Genomic DNA, 17,171 nt, shown 5'->3' with positions numbered 1-17,171 from the left:
AAATTGTATAGAAAATCAACTTAATATGCATTTGAAATATAATAATCTCCATATTGAAAAAAATCTAAACATATTCATAACATTGAATTGAAATATTTTATTAAATTTTTGTTTCAATTTATAAGATTTTTTCCTCTTAAATTTCTAATTTGTTCAATCTATGAACATGAATTCTATTAATTGAGAAAGATTGGTATGGATTAAGAGGGAGTCTCCATTTTAAACATAAATTCTAGTATATAAATTTATTATTCAAGAAACAAATTAAATGCAATTTATACACTAATTAGTGGACCTCGTTTTCATGTATTATTAATATTTGAAGTTTCAAAAAAGAATAATAATTGTATATAATTGAAATAGGAGGAGTCTCTTGTCAAAAAATATTTTTTAATATGACAAATTGACTATATATATATATATAAATTCTAATTTAGATTTAACTCAATCTTTTTCAAATTATCAAGTATATATTTAATTTGAAAGACTTTATATGATATTGTCAAGCATATTTTATTTTTAAAAAATGAATTGAATAACATGTACAAACTCATAGTATTCTATATAATAATAAAGACATAATAATTTATTCTATTAACATAATATTAATTTTATGTGTTTTAGACAAAAAAGTTGGATAAAATAAATAACCTTTGAACTATTCAATGCAATGATAAAGACAATATATTATTATAATATAACACTTTAATATAAATATATAATCAATTATATTGATTTATATTCTATGTCAAACTTAATTTTGGTCTCTAATTTATTCTAATAACATAATACTTTAATATACATTTATAATCAATTATATTAACTTATATATTACGTGAAACTTGATTTTGATCATCAACTATTTTTAATATCAATGATATATTTAAAATCCACCTAAAACAATCAATTAATAATTACATATTTATTGATAATTTTATATCTTAAAAAATAATAATCCTTTCTTTAAATTATAATATAACACACATTCACCATAAGTTGTAATGACAAATCAAATCATAATGTATTAAATCAAGAATAAAGATTGTATCTATGAGAGTTATTGCAAACCTACTTCCCCTTCTACACACAGATAGCCAGCCGTGCTACCAGATTTGCAGGTATTTAGGTGGAATGAGTAAATTTGGTCCTACTACACTGATCATTCTCTACGTCAATTGAAAAGACTGAGCATATGCAATTGCATGCAAGCTGGACATGAAATGAAATAAAGAGTAAAATATTACTGTCAAATTTTGCCTGTACTCTGTTCTCTTATTGTACCGTACTTATGTTCAAACTTCAAATAGAGACGCTATTTGGGATTCCCCTTCCTGTCATCCCTCCACTATGACTCTCATCAGAGGTGTTGGGATACAGCAGGGTATATGCTACTTGGGCTGGACCTCTTCTGTTCTTCAACATGGCGTCCTCATTCCTTTCACTTATTTTCTTCTCTATATCAACCAGTGTGGATCCAAACTTCTGAAATGCCTTCAAAACACGCTCATCATTTGTCCAGCCTTGAGATGATCTCTGCCCAAGATACACTTCATCTGTGGAATGCCTTGACAGGATCTCAATTATAGACATGCCCATGGTGGTCTGGAACCGATTAGAAACTGTTTTCAGAAAGGCCGTGTCTGGACTGTTCACAAGCTCTGAGAAATCTTGGGATCCTTCCTGGGGGATAAGTCTTCTGCTCACAGCAGGCCTGTTGGGCATATACCCAGAGTAGGCAAACTGCCCGAAATTGGTAGCAGCGTGAAGGGCAGAGGCCAGCCAGATGATTGTTGTTAATGATTTTTGAAGCTCTGCAACTGTTTCCATCTTATACCACCAAGGTTCGTCCTTCTTGTCTCCATGCCCAACATACCGGATCTCATGCCACCATGCCTGAAGTTCTGTGTCAGTCTTCACCAATTCATCGTTGTAATAGATTGACAGATAGTCGCCTACCCAAGTTTCTATTGCAGACCAGATCTCTAATCCATCCACTGCGAAGGGATAATCTTCAATCGTGAGCTTCAGCCCATGGGGCATTGAATCATCCTTGACTGCCATTCCCCTGTTCAATGTCATTTTGTTTAGCGGGTCAGTCACATTAAAACTCAGCAAAACTTGATCTTTTGTTAATCTTGTTGTGAACCACATTACAATTCAGCAAAATTTAATCTTGTTGCCTACCTTTTAAGGAGATCTGCAGGTAGCCCTTCCTGGTCAAATCTCCAGTCTTTGTAAACTACAGCAGACAATTCCATGGAATACTTGCCAGAAAAGACTGATTGTTCAAGTATTCCTCCAGCGTTTATGAGGATTTGGCGAGCAAGAGCATTGATGTTCATTGTGTCTAGGAAATGGGGGCTTAGTAACCTGTAAACTGGATGCATCGCGCTAAGCTGCCTGTTTGCTGCAATTATATAGGGCTCTGTGGTTGCGTGTGTTCTTAACCTGAGACAGGTTTTTAGGGTTAATTTGTATGCCTAAATCTATTCAAATATAAACTTTGAGAGAATTTAAAGTAACCATGAGAGCATCGTACCAGTGAGTAATCAACTCATGAACGCCAGAATCATTGACGGCCACATAAGCTTTGGCGAGTTGCCACAGAGCTCCTTCTGCTCTTTCCTCTGCAGGTGTGAATACTTTGCTAACGCTTCGAGGTAAACTAAGCTCTATTGCAACTGGTTTCAATGTACCATCTTCCTTGAGGAACAGAATTGTGCGAGTTGCATATGTCTTGGTAGTTTCTAGACCATTTATTCTATCTAAATATGGCATCAATAGATCGTGATAATCCAGAATAAAGAGCTTTTTTTTTTCCAGAGCCTGCACAATAATGAGGAGTCACAATTTCCCTGCAATCAATACTGATTCTTTTCTCTGAATCATGAGATGGGTCACTTGGAATATAAAAAATTACCTGAGTCACGGTTAAGCCGTCAAGGTTTTTCTCAATATCTGTAGCAGTGATAGAACTTAGCTGGTCACCATACTCAATTGGGTCTAGCTTGCTTTTGGGAGGAAAGCTCTGTTATATAGTTCAGATTTCAGAATAAGAATGAGCCCTTTAAGTCCTTAGAAAGTCGCTCTATGATCTAGAGTATAAAATCAAAGAAATTTAAAATGTTTTACATGGGATCTATGTACATACTTTCAGAAGTTCTATGCATTCTGGATTCACACCAGATATCATCTCACGCGCAAATTCCTCGTCTTTCCTCCAGGCATGTTGGTCAGCTGTATCCAAATTTCCCCATGTCAAAACACAGTTCCACAGCAGAAGAATTCAGACATTTGTTAGTGAGGTGATCAAGAGAATACCCACCAGCAATAACTTGTGGAATAGGATACTTGTGCACCTCTCCACCTTCTGTCTTTAAAAACTGCTTGATGAGCTCTAGGGGGATAAAATCCTTTACAGCCTCAAGGAAATGATTCTCAGGCAACTTTAAACCATCAGTATACAGTTTCATGATGTCTTCGAAGGAGTCGAACTCATTCGGGGTGGAGTCGAATACAGATGTCACTTGTGGCACTAAAAACTGAACGATTGATTTCAGACCGTAGGCCAAAAAGTCAGACAATTTGATTTGCCCAAAACGTTCATCCCGTGGAACATAAATGTCTAAGAACTTCAATAATGGCAGTCTGCTTTCAGTAGCCGGATCTACGTCAATAAACAGTCAAGAAACCATCAAATTCAGGCCGTATTCAGAAAGAAAATATATTCACATCACAAATAAAAATGGGTCTCTCAACCAGAAAGGCAGAAACATATTCTATATGAAGAAGACCTTGGCAGGCTCTGAAAGTTACTCAAAGTTACATAAAACCAGTTAAAATGGAGGATTTTTACAGGCAGTCAACTATAGAATTTAAAAGAGTAAACCAATAACATCATACTCATTCACTGAAAATTCAACAAACCAAGTCATTACTGTAACATGGTAGCAAACCTGCTTTAGCATGTGGACGACCAGTTCTACACCTTCGAGGGTAAGGAAGCCTTTGGGAACCACCCAATACAGGACGGTTTAGTTCTTCATTTTTGTTTGGTTCTCCAAGATCATTATAAACATCATAGTCATAAATTCTGTCCGACTCCTTCCTCTCTCCCATCCCATTTCCTCTCAGGCTTTCTAGTTCTTGTTTCCTCCAGTTGACAAGAACAGGGGGGGTATGAACAGGGAGATAACTCTGCAAATAACAAGAGCAAATTTATTAATAATTCTAGCCAGTTAACAATCTCTGGAAGACAATGATTTCAGGATTCAACCGCTTAGAAGCATGCAGATGAATTTTTTTTTTCTCAGAAATCTAATTCAAAAACTTGAAAGAATTTTGGACTTTGCCCACCTGATTTGAGAAGAAAACTCTCTCAGCCGTATACTTAGAGGCAGGGTACACCCACGAATTACATTCAAAATGAACAGAATTTCCTTCATGTTGCAGAGTCAAGGACTTGAGATAGAACTCACTATGATGAGAATTCTTGACCAAAATGGCTACTGGATTTCCAAAGTGAGAATCCCAATTGAAGTCAATTGCATAGGCTTTCTCCCCAGCAAGAAGCCCAAGAGTAGATATCCAATTATTTAGAAATGCAGGCTCACCCAGAATTTCAGACCCACTTTCTGCATATTTCAAGTTCAGTGAATTCAATAACAGTAATCCAGAAATAAAACCAAAATACAAACAAACTCAAAGCACGCTCTTACTTAGATCGACATTGGAACCCACAAGCCGGATCGACACTCCTTTTCCGACGAGCTCCGAAAGATCATCCGCAATGCTCGCTGGGAGATCTTGAAAATCAAGAAAATTCTTCTTCTGAAGAACAATGTGTCCTTTTATCTTGTAGCCCATCCTGAAACTTCTTTCTCCTGGTAAAGAGTTTAGTACATTTGAATGCCAAAACAGGCCTTTAAATAGATCTTGGTGTTGGCAAAGCGGTTGATAAGAAGATGGATGAGAAGAAAATGCGAAATTGATATTGATTTTGGGACTCAGTCCACGATTGGTATTCAAATTGAGTTTCGTAAAGAACACCAACTTAATCCCTTTTCTTGAGGCCACTCCAAATTTGGCGATATCAATAATGCTATCGACCATTTCTGATCATAAACTCTTGAATCTTTGGGCTTCTTCAATTTTAGTTCTCTAAGTTCGTCCAAGTCAATATGCAATCTTGGTCATGTTATTATTTTAGGGTTATCTTCTTTCAAACCTGCAATAATGTATTCCCCATCTGATTCAGACAGCAGGTAGCTTATCTCCCACGTGACGTAATAGGCATTGTATATAGGTTATCTGAATGAATGATGATGTTGATTCGGGTCAAATAGAAGAACCAGCTGAGCAGGTAACTCACCTAAATTAAATTAACAAAATCTCAAGTTTTGGGTTATCTTTCTTCCATGGAATGGTGGTCAGAAGATAATAATAGGTGCTACGTGTTAAGTTGTACACCGTCCTTATTTTACTTCCAATGGGCGCTCACCAGTCTGGAACTTTGAAGAGGCTGCAATCAGATCTTTGGCATCTTCCTTCTTTTTTCTTTATACGGTAGTTTATTTATAATATTAAGAGAGAGTTAAGCTTTTTTTTTGATTAAATTATTAGGAGGAGAAAGGAGATATCAAATCTTGAATGAATTAATTTTTGAAGAGAAGGTTTTAGGGATTCAGAGATTTTCAACATTAGAGACAAAGGAAGATCAGATTTTTTTTTTTTTGAGTGGATTAAATGGTAGAATTGTTTTCTGTGTAGAGATTATTTGATTTTTTTTCGATATTTTAGATCATAGTTCATGATTTATTATTAAAAAAGAGGAAAAAATATAAAATGATTATAGAGTTAGCTTCCAAAAAAGAATGGACAACAAGTTATAGAAATGAAAAGTTAGATAGAGTAGCCTAGATACTTATCAATAGAGAAAAAATAAATTTAAAAAGAAAATGAAGGAATGGAGAAAGAAACCATAACAAGTTAGAGGGTAAAAGTTCTAAATAATGTAGGAATAAGAAATGGCAAAATAAAAATCACGACCACAACAAATACTTAAAGATGAAAGAAATTAAACAAAGATGTTAAAAATAAGAAGAGCAATACAAACATCACAAAATGAATAATTGAAAATTCGTAATAAAAATAACTACATAGAAATGTTTGAGCTAATCACAACCAATCAAAGAGGATTAGAGAAAAGAAGTAGAATAGAGGGGCATGCCAAAGAACAAGAAGGCCAATATCCAAATACACTCAACAAAGAGCTTAATACACTCAACAAATATAATGAATAAATCTTGAGAAATTTAAATACCAAGAATAACAATAAAGACCAAAGGGAAATAAAAAAATGAAAAGACATAAGGAAATTAGAAGAGAATTAAAATAAAAGTGACCCAATATTAAGACCAAAGAACTAAAAAGAGAGTCAATAAATGAGTGATAAAAGCAAAGGAATAAAGAAATGAAATGAGAAAATGATAAGGTAATGGGAGGATAGAATGGCCTAATGATGCACAATAAGAAAAAGTTGTAAAGATAAAAATAATGAAATGAATCTAAAAAAGAAAGCAGAGCAAGTTGATGGACATGAAAAAAAAAGGACTAATAAAAGGAGATGGGGGGACACTCATTAAGATGGTAGGGCTATGTGCATTATCAAGGAGTGAGGGGAAAGGGAGCGAGGGAGAGGAAAAAGTAACAAGAAGTGAGACATGAAAGTATAAAGACAAGAAGGTGGAGGTGGAGGTGGAGGTGGGAGCTCAATATCAAGGGATGGAGCAAGTGACTAAGAAAAGGCAGAGGACAAAAAAGAAAGTCTGGGAAGAGTAGTAGAGTTGGCAAGAGTTTAAGAGTGGATGCCATGTCAAGCTTGAGTTCCACCCCTCAACTCAATTAAGGTTCAAGAGATGACAATGGACGTGAATTGTTCCTTTAAGTTGTTTTAAATGAAGTTTTTTTCTCTCTCAAAGACGTTTCATTTCCTAGACAAATGCAATGTTTGGTGGTAGATGAGTGTTTGACAAGGAACAAAATGTACTCATGCTTAATATCAACACTATGTTTCTTAACTCTAATATTGATGGAACAAATCGTCTCACCTATGTATAGAGTCCCACATCAATCGTCATTCTTATAGACCCTTGAATAGAAATAGAATCTCTAAGATCTTTGGTAGATGGGATGATAGTACAAGATTTGAAGATACACTAAAGACCTTCCGTACCAAAATCTTTAATTGAAAATACCTTAAACAATCTACACCAAAAAAAATCTAGCTAAACAGATAATCCACAGTCGGTGTTTGAATGATTTTAATAGAAAGTAGTTAAACGTGTAGACGTGAAATATGTTGAAACTGTAGCTACGAAAGATATGGCGTGGGTAAGTGCACTTTTTTGAGGAAAACGTATATATGGGGGGAGGCAAAGGCAGTGTAGAGCTGAGATATATGAATGTCTACAATGAAAGTGATGTGATAAGAACAGGAAAGTGATCTGCACAATTCTCATATACGGCAAATTAGTATGAATTCTTCTCTCATTTGAAGTTTCTGATCTTGACAAATTGTGCACAATTCTCATATACGGCAAATTAGTATGAATTCTTCTCTCATTTGAAGTTTCTGATCATTTGAAGTTTCTGATCTTGACAAATTGTCTTTCTTTTTGCATAGATCAAACCTTATCAATAAGTTGATCCTTTCCAATATCAATTTGTTTCTCTTCATAATGTTTAGTGATATGTGAATCGTCAAGGCTCCTGCCATCCGCAAAATCGCTTGTCTTGGTATATTACAAGTGACAAGTGATAAAAGATTATTTATATGCATCCTAATTCATATAGGATGACAATGACTTGGTCTACTGTTGATTAGAATATTAAGAGAGTAAAGTTTCTTTTGTTGGGTTAAATTATTATAAAGAAAATAAAGAGAGTTTATGTTTTAGGGATAGGAGATTTTCAATATTAGAGATCATGGAGATGGGACTTTTAAGAGTGTAGTAGAATTATTTTTTTTTATAATAATTGTGTTGAGATTTTTTTTATCATATTTCATGATTTATTATTAGAAAAAAGAAGAAGAAAAATATAAAACAATTATAGAGTTAGTTTCTAAGAAAAGAGGGACAAGAAATTATAGAAAAGAAAAGTAGATATGTAACCTAGATAACTAGATATAATAACCTATATACCTAAATACAACAACCTAAATACCTAGCAATAGAGTAAAAATAATGAATAAGAAATGAAAAAAGAAATGGCAAAACAAAATTCAAGATCACAATTAATTGTCACAATTAGTACTTAAAAGGAAAAGAAATTTACATAAATGTTAAAAAAATGAAGAGTAATACAAATGCCACAAAATGAATAAACAAAAATTAATAATAAAAACAACTATATAGAAACACCCAAGCTAAACACAACCAATCAAAGAGAATAAGAGAAAAGAAATGGAATAGAGGGGCACAACAAAGAACAAGAAGGCCAATGTCTAAAAAACTTAATAATACCAATAAAGAGAATGAAAAAATCTTAAGAAATTTGAATACCAAGAATAATGATAAAAGAACAAAGGACAACGAAAAAAAATGAAAAGACAAAAGGAAATTAGGAGAGAATCTAAATAAAAGTTACCTAATATTAAGAACAAAGGAATAAAAAGAGAACCAAGAAAAGAAAGATAAAAGCAAATGGAATGAAAAATGATGTAGGATGATGGGAGGGTAGAAGGAGAGTAAAAGATGCATAATAAAGATGTAAAGACAAAAAAAATGAGATGTATCTAAAAAAGAAGGGATATAAAGTTGACGCATGAAAAAAAGAAGAAGAGAAAGATTAGTAAAAGGAGATGGGAGGGGACACTCGTTAGGCTAGGGGTTTATGAGGGAGTGAGGAGTAGAGGGAGAGAGGAGTTAACAACAAAAGAAGATAATACAGGATAGGGCAAGTGACTAAGAAAAGGTGGGGGACAAGTTCAAGAAAGGCTAGGAAGAGTAGTAGGGTTTGCAAGAGTTTAAGAATGGATGTCATCTCAAGCTCTAATTCCACCTCTCAACTTGATTAAGGTTCAAGAGATGACAATGGATGTGAATTGCTTCTTTGAGTTTTTTCTTATTGAAGTTTTCTTCTTATCAAGGACCCTTACATCTTCTAGACAAATTCAATGGTTGATGGTAGACAAGTGTTTAGCAAGGATCAATTTGGTAATCTACTCATGCTTGATATCAACACTATCTTTCTTAATTCTAATATTGATGTAGTAAGTGATCTCACCTATGTATAGAGTTCCACATGAACAATCAAATGAGCAATCAATCTTATAGACTTTTGAATAGAAATATAATCTCTAAGATTTTTAATAGATAAAGATGATATTGTAAATGACAGTATAATATTCAAAAGTACACTCAAACCTTTCTTACCAAAATCTTTAAATATTTGATTAAAACAACATTCAACAATCTACACAAAAAAATCTTTACACAATTTAAAAATAAAAACCAAACTCTACATAGCATAGATGCCTGAAAGTAAAGGGTCTAAATATGAAACCGCGGCACAAAATCTTGCGATCTTCGACGTGTTGACGACGTCTTCCGTGAGTAATGAAACTTAGTTTGTGGTGTGATATGTCGAAAAATGAGTGGTAACAGGAAGCACATGATCAACGTCGTTGTTTCATGTGACACGAGAATGATTTTGCACCGTAGCTTAAAAGGTGGCATAATATAATATATTCTACTCCGCAAATAAACTAGGCTAAATAGATACTCTCTCTGCCCAGTCGGTGTTTTGAATGACTTTAATAGAAAGCACTTAAACGTGTAGAGTAGGAACTAATCTTTGTAAGAAAAGTGGCACAATCCTAACATTTTTGTGCATTCCTTAAGACGGCAAATTAGTAATGAATACTTTTCTGATCTTGACAAATTGAGATTTGTGTTTACCATGAAGGTGACGTAACAAGGAAAGTGGCACAATCCTAACATTTTTGTGCATTCTGTAAGACGGCAAATTAGTAATGAATAGTTTTCTGATCTTGACAAATTGACTTTGTATTGGCATAAGGTCATTCAGGGATAAAACTCGGTAAAGATCAAACCTTATCATTTAGTGGGTCCAATATCAATTTGTTTCTCTTCATAATGATAGTGATCTGTGCATCGTCAAGGCTCGTGCCATCCAGAAAATGGCTTTGTCTTGGTACATTACAAGTGATAAAGATGATTGACGTGCATCCTAATTCATATAGGATGGCAATGACTTGGTCTAGGTTTTTATTATAAGGTTGGTTATACTCCATATATTGGAGGTAAGCATGTTTAGAGGTGTTGTTAGTCAATATCATTAAATTGATTTGGGTCCTATCTAATGTCAATTGTTTTCTTTTCATAATTGTTTTGATTTGGGTCAATGTAATAGAGTTGTTAATGCATTAAGTAGAAGGTTGCTAACAGTTCAAGAAGTGCAACTCAAGAGCATTGGAGTGGATAGTTTCAAGGGGTTATACCAAGATTATGAAGACTTTGCTACCATCTACAAGGTTTGTCAAGAGTTTAGAAATCATTTTCATGGTGAATATATAAATTTTGCTTTACAAGATGGTCTTTTGTTCAAAGGAGGACATCTTTGTGTACCTAGAGGGTCCATGAGAGAAAATTTGATGCAAGAGAAGCATAATGGTTGCTTAAGTGGACATTTTGGATTGAATAAGACTTCGGAACTTGTCCAAAGGTTCTACTATTGGCCAAAGATGCAAAGGGATATCAGAAAATATGTGGAGAAATGTGTGGTTTTTCAAAGATAATGCTGGTCTCTATCAGCCTTTAACTATCCCTAACCGACCATGGGAGTGTGTAAGTATGGATTTTGTTGTTGGTTTGCCCAAGACCAAATCAGGATTTGATAGTATCTATGTTGTGGTAGATAGGTTTAGAAAAATGGCCCATTTTATTCCATGTAAGGTGACTCATTATGCTAGTCATATTGCTCATTTGTTTTTCAAGGAAGTCATTAGGATTCATGGCTTACCTATCAGTATAGTATCAAATAGAGATGCAAAATTTATTGGTCATTTTTGGAAGACTTTATGACAAAGATTGGGTATTAACTTGCCTTTCAATTCAACCTACCATCCCCAAACAGATGGCCAAACAGAGGTGGTTAAGAGAACACTTGGAAACCTTTTTAGGTGTTTGACAAAGGAGTATGGACAAGCTTGGGATCAGATCATCCATCAAGTTGAGTTTGCTTACAATGACAGTGTGAATAGATCAACCAGCAAGAGCCCTTTTGAGGTAGTTTATGGCCTTCATCCCAGAGGTGTTTTGGAGCTCAGAGATATTGGGAAGATGGGACAACAGAGTGGACATGCTATGGACATGACTCAATCCATGCAAGAGATTCATGAACAGGTTAGGAAAGCATTACTAGACACCTCTCAAAGGATCAAAGATAAAGTAGATGAAAAGAGAGGATATACAATTTGTTGTTGGGAACTTGGTCATGGTTCATTTGAACAAAGAAAGGCTTTAGAAATGTGTCCCTAGTAAACTTGAGATGAGAAGGATTGGACCTTGTCAGGTCTTGGCCAAGTATGGCAACAATGCCTACAAACTTGGCCTACCTGGAGACATGGCTTTATCTCCTATATTTAATGTTGTAGACTTGGTGCAGTATAAGGGCACACTTCTAGAGGAATGTAGCAAAGTCTCAGAGGTCTCTCAAGCACTTTCAAACCTGCCCTTACCACCTACAACCATGCCACAAGCCGAGAAAGTATTGGATTCTAGAAATCTAAAGAAGACAAGGCACACCGTCTATATGGAACATTTGGTCAAATGGCGGCAACTTCCAACATCTGAGGCTACTTGGGTACCTAAAGATGACTTTTCTAAGCTTGGCATTCCCCTTTCTTTGTTGCCTAAAGGAGTCACTTGAATTATTTCTCATTGGGGGAGTATGGTGCAGGAGCACCTCACTTTTACCAGTTTGTTGATGCATTTTCAAATTTTGGTGTGATAGTCTTTATTTTGGATCAGTGTTTGAATAATGGACTGTTTGGAGGTCCACATGTGTTTTTGATAGTCATTTGAAGGATGATTGTCACCTAGGTTGTTTGTTTTCCCAAATTTGTCCTATGAGCCCTTGTAAGCCTAAAATGGCATAAATTTGCATTATGATGTAAAACATCTTGTAAATCCTCATTAGGAATTTAGTCATGTCATTTTGATGTTAGGGAGTCATCCTAGGAGCTTTAGTACATGAGTAGAAATGCATAAAAGGCAAAAATGCACATTTGAGCAAAAGTTGTCATTGTTGCTTGACAACTTTTTGCAACTTTTTGAGCAACTTTGCATTTTTGAGAAAATTGGTGGGTAGGAAACCAATGAAGAGTTGGTTATGACCAAAATGGCATATAAAATTCTATGAGAATGATTGTACATAGGTTGAAAAATCCTTGAGCAAGTTTGAAAAGAATTTGAAGACAATTTCCAAATTTTTGCCTTATATTTTGTCATTTTGTAGCAATAGTCCGTACCAAATGGATTGAACTTGTTACTGTTATTGCATGAAGGTTTAGTGGATGAAATTGTGTTTCTCAAGAAGTGTTTGTAATTTCTCTTAGTGCAGGTTTGAAGTGTATTTAAATTTTGTCTCTTATTGTATTGCTCTCGGTCTGAGCAAGGGTTCAAGAGCCCAGTCAAAGTTCCAACTTGAAATCCCTTGATTTTTGCTCAATGAACCTTGGGATTCAAGTCATTGAACCCTTTTACAGTGTATATACCTTTTGGAATGGCCTGGAAGTTGTTGGGAAGCAACTTGCTATCATTTCCTAGGCGAGCTCTGCCATAGCCCGACTAGGAATATGAGTGTCAATTTTGTATTTGCTTGCAGGGATGAGCAGTTGTGAATGTGCCAAGTGTTTGGCATGGAAGTGTGGTTCAAGGTAGATTCTTAGTGAAGAGGTGGAGGTGTGATAGGGTGAAGAAGCCATTAAAACCTTTCAGTGAAGACTGCTAACTCCTAAACCCTCAAAAGTGCCATTTTTGGGATCTGTACCAGTATGGACAAACCAGATTGCCTACCCCAGTGGATCCAAAATTTTGTCCAAAAGGGTACTCAGATCACCAAAAATGTTGGGAGGTTATTTGAATGTTTTCTGAGAATTTTCCCAAAAACCGGCAAGGCAGGGCTAATTGGGGCTCTAGGGCTACTAGTACTAGAAAATAGGAAGAAGAGGGAGCAATGGAAAAATGGTGAAAAGCCAATTGAAGAACCACTTGAATGGAGTTGAAACACCTCTAAGACACCCCCTAAAATCCCTGCAAGTATATGTTGGAGGTTGGATGATCTAATGGTTGGATTTACTGTTGTGAGTCCTAGCCATGTTTGAGAGCAACTATAGCAAACAATTTGATAGGGAGCGCCCCAAGAGAGTTTGATTGTTTGACTTGTTAATGGACAAGTGTAAAGTGATGGAAGCCCATTAAAAAATTCTTTACCTACCTATTGATCCAGGTGTGACTCTCTTTGAGAACCTCTCCCCATTAAAGTGGTATCAGAGCAACTAAGATTTGGGAAGAAGCCAGTTCATGTCAGAGACTGAGTCATTAGGAGAAAATAGACTCAGGATGGTGACCAATGCAAAGTAGGTATAAGATCAAGAGGAAGAGAATAGACTCCTCAAGGTAAGAATGCAACAGTTGGAGAGAAAAATAGACGTAGTTGAAGACAAGACTGAGAAGGTAACAATCAAAATCAATGAAGGGAAGGGTAAAGAAGTGGTAGAAGAGGATGGAACACCTGAACCAGATCCTATTCTACCTGAAGAACCTTTCCTTAGAGCCATCAAAGCCTTAGGAGAGAAGTCCCTAGAAGGAGTGCCACTTTTTTGTGGAAAAATGGAACCAGAAGTAGTCATGGAATGGATTGAAGGATTAGAGAATCACTTTGATTGTGATGGGATTAGTGAAGCACAAAAGGTGAAGGTAGCCAAATCTAGATTGAGAGGAGCAACTTTGACTTGGTGGAAGTCCATCCAACAGGAGAGGAAAATAGAGGGTAAGAACCTAATTGCCACTTGGAAAGGGATGCTAGCTAAGGTGAGAGAAGCCTATATCCCTGAAGACTATGAAATTCAATTACACAAGAGGAGACAAAACTCGAGACAAAGAGAACAAGATGTGAGCAGCCACACTGAGGAATTTTAGATGTTGTGTCTGAGATCTAAGGTGGCAGAAGATGAAAGCATGAAGGTAGCCAGGTACTTGAATGGATTGAGATGGAATATACAAGAGGAGTTGAGTTTGTTGTGTCCTACTACTATTCATAAGTGCTATCAATTGGCACTCAAGGTGGAAGAGAAGAGTAAAAAGAAACAAGAGCAAAGCAATAGAGGTAGAGGTAGGGGAAGAGATGGTAGAGGTCATAAAGGTAGGTATGGTGGAAGAAGTAGACCAAATATCCCAAGGGGAATCCAGGTTGGTAGAGCAGAGTGGGGATTCCAATAGCAAGAGAAACTATAGAGGAAGGGGATCTAGAAACTATAGCAGACGAAGGTCTAATGGATCAGGAAGAGGGTCCTATTTCGCCACAATGAAGTGCCACAATTTCCATCAACTTGGACACTCAACCTATAGATGTCCTGAGAAGTCTTCTTCATCCCAAGGAGGTGAGAGGAGAGTAAGTTATATTCAAGAAGATGCAACAAATATGAAGGCATTAGAAGTGAGTTTAGATTATGAGGTTCGAGAGAATCTCATGGTGAGAAGAGCCTTGATCAAAGAATTGGTTAAGGAGGAATCTAGCCAAAGAAGATCCTTGTTTAGGATAAAATGCAATATTATGAGTAAAGTATGTAGAGTGGTGGTGGATTCAGGTTCCACTGATAACATAGTGTTAGAAGAAGCAATAAGTAAGCTCAATCTACAAAGAATCCCACATAGTGATCCTTATAGGGTTACTTGGCTCAACAAGGGGCAACATGTTCTAGTGAATGAACAAACTTGGGTGGAGTTCACTATAGGAGGCTACAAGGAAAAAATCTTGTGTGACATCTTACCAATGGATGCTTGCTACCTACTCCTAGGTAGGCCTTGACAATTTGACAGGAAAGCAATACACCATGGGGAAAAGAATGCCTATACTTTTCAAAAAGATGGGATTACCTATAAAATTTAGTCCATAGGAGACCAAGAAGAGGGTAGATGTAAAGGTTCCAATGTGCTGCTAGTTGGAGAAAAGGAGTTCCTTAACACTCTCAAGGAAGGAGAAGGAGTGGGGTTTGCACTTGCAATAAAACCAAAAGAAAAAAGCAAGGATAAGAAAGTATGCATTCCTAATGAAGTGCAATAGATTCTAAATCAGTTTAAGGACATTATCAGTGATGGAGCACCTGCAACCTTGCCTCCTCAACGTGCCATAAGTCACCAAATTGACTTCATACCCGGGGCCTCATTACCTAATAAGGTAGCTTATAAAATGACACTGAAGCAGAATAAAGAGGTAGCTAAGCAAATACAATAACTCTTGGATAATGGTTTGATAAGGAAGAGCATCAACCCATGTGCAGTTCCCACCATTTTGGCCCCAAAGAAGGGAGGTACTTGGAGACTTTGCATTGATTCTAGAGCTATCAACCAGATTACAATCAGGTATAGATTTCCCATTCCAAGAATTGAAGATTTGATGGATTATTTAGGAGGTGTTGAATACTTCACCAAGATAGACCTCAAGAGTGGCTATCACCAAATTAGAATCAAGGAGGGAGATGAATGGAAGATGACATTCAAGACTACAAAAGGACTTTATGAATGGATTGTTATGCCATTTGGACTCACAAATGCCCCTATCACATTCATGAGACTCATGAATTAATTACTAAAGGATTATATTGGTAAATTTGTTGTTGTTTATTTAGATGACATCTTTATTTTTAGCAAGTTTGAAGATGAACATCTTAAGCATATAAAGATTGTATTGAAGAAATTATGTGATGAGCAACTAAATATCAATTTGGAGAAATGTGAGTTCATGAAACAAGAGTTGATATATCTTGGGTTTGTAATCTCAAGTGGTGATTCAAAGATGGATACCTCTAAGGTGGAAGCCATAATCAGTTGGCCTACACCTAAGATAGCAAGTGAAGTGAGGATTTTTCATGGCTTGACACAATTTTATGGGAAGTTCATCAGAGGGTTTAGTGAGATATGTGCACCTATGCTTGATACAATCAAAGGAGGTGTGAAGACTAAGTTTCAATGGACAAAAGAAGCACAAAGAGGATTTGATCTCTTAAAGACAAAGGTGGCTACTCAATCGATACAAGATCTTCCAAGCTTTGACAAGCTCTTCACCATAGAATGTGATGCAAGCAACATAGCAGTTGGAACAGTCTTAAGTCAATACAATAGACCAGCTGCATTTTTCAGTGAGAAGCTCAATGATGCTAAGAAAAGGTATTCTTCTTATGATTTGGAGTTATATTCACTTGTTCAATCACTTAGAAAATGGAGGCATTATTTTCTCCCTAAAGAATTTGTGGTTTATACCGACAACCAAGCTCTTAGTTTCCTCAATTCACAAGAAAAGTTGAATCATAGGCATATCAAATGGGTAGAGTATTTGAAGTCATATAATTTTACCATTGAACATAAGAAAGGTCAACTTAATAGAGTTGTTGATGCATTAAGTAGAAGGTTGCTAACAGTTCAAGAAGTGCAGCTCAAGAGCATTGGAGTGGACAGTTTCAAGGGGTTATACCAAGATGATGAAGACTTTGCTGCCATCTACAAGGTTTGTCAAGAGTTTAGAAATTATTTTCATGCTGAATATGTAGATTTTACTTTACAAGATGGTCTTTTGATCAAAGGAGGACATCTTTGTGTACCTAGAGGGTCCATGAGAGAAAATTTGATGCAAGAGAAGTATAACGATTTCTTAAGTGGACATTTTAGATTGAATAAGACTTTGGAACTTGTCCAAAGGTTCTACTATTGGTCAAAGATGCAAAGGGATATCAAAAAATAGGTGGAGCAATGTGTGGTTTGTCAAAGAGCCAAGGGTACTTCTTCTAATGCTAGTCTCTATAAGCCTTTACCTATCCCTAACAGGCCATGGGAGTGTGGTTGTTGGTTTGCCCAAGACCAAATCAG

General features: G+C 35.9%; 1 protein-coding gene across 1 annotated transcript; it reads right to left on the bottom strand.

The window, feature by feature from the left end:
• Positions 1-1,002: 1,002 nt before the first annotated feature.
• On the bottom strand, positions 1,003-5,426 carry LOC131062555 (probable linoleate 9S-lipoxygenase 5). Its single transcript, XM_057996249.1, has 9 exons — positions 4,719-5,426; positions 4,357-4,634; positions 3,957-4,197; positions 3,326-3,667; positions 3,152-3,237; positions 2,921-3,028; positions 2,540-2,826; positions 2,185-2,448; positions 1,003-2,065 (listed from the first exon to the last, which is right to left on the bottom strand). Exons 1-9 carry the CDS (start codon positions 5,110-5,112, stop codon positions 1,300-1,302), a joined length of 2,766 nt encoding a protein of 921 aa, XP_057852232.1. The 5' UTR covers positions 5,113-5,426; the 3' UTR covers positions 1,003-1,299.
• Positions 5,427-17,171: the final 11,745 nt, after the last annotated feature.

This window comes from Cryptomeria japonica, chromosome 4, assembly GCF_030272615.1.
Source record: "Cryptomeria japonica chromosome 4, Sugi_1.0, whole genome shotgun sequence".
NCBI lineage: Eukaryota > Viridiplantae > Streptophyta > Pinopsida > Cupressales > Cupressaceae > Cryptomeria > Cryptomeria japonica.
The sequence above is the reverse complement of the archived record's forward strand: the minus strand, read 5'-3'. Positions and strand labels throughout refer to the sequence as shown.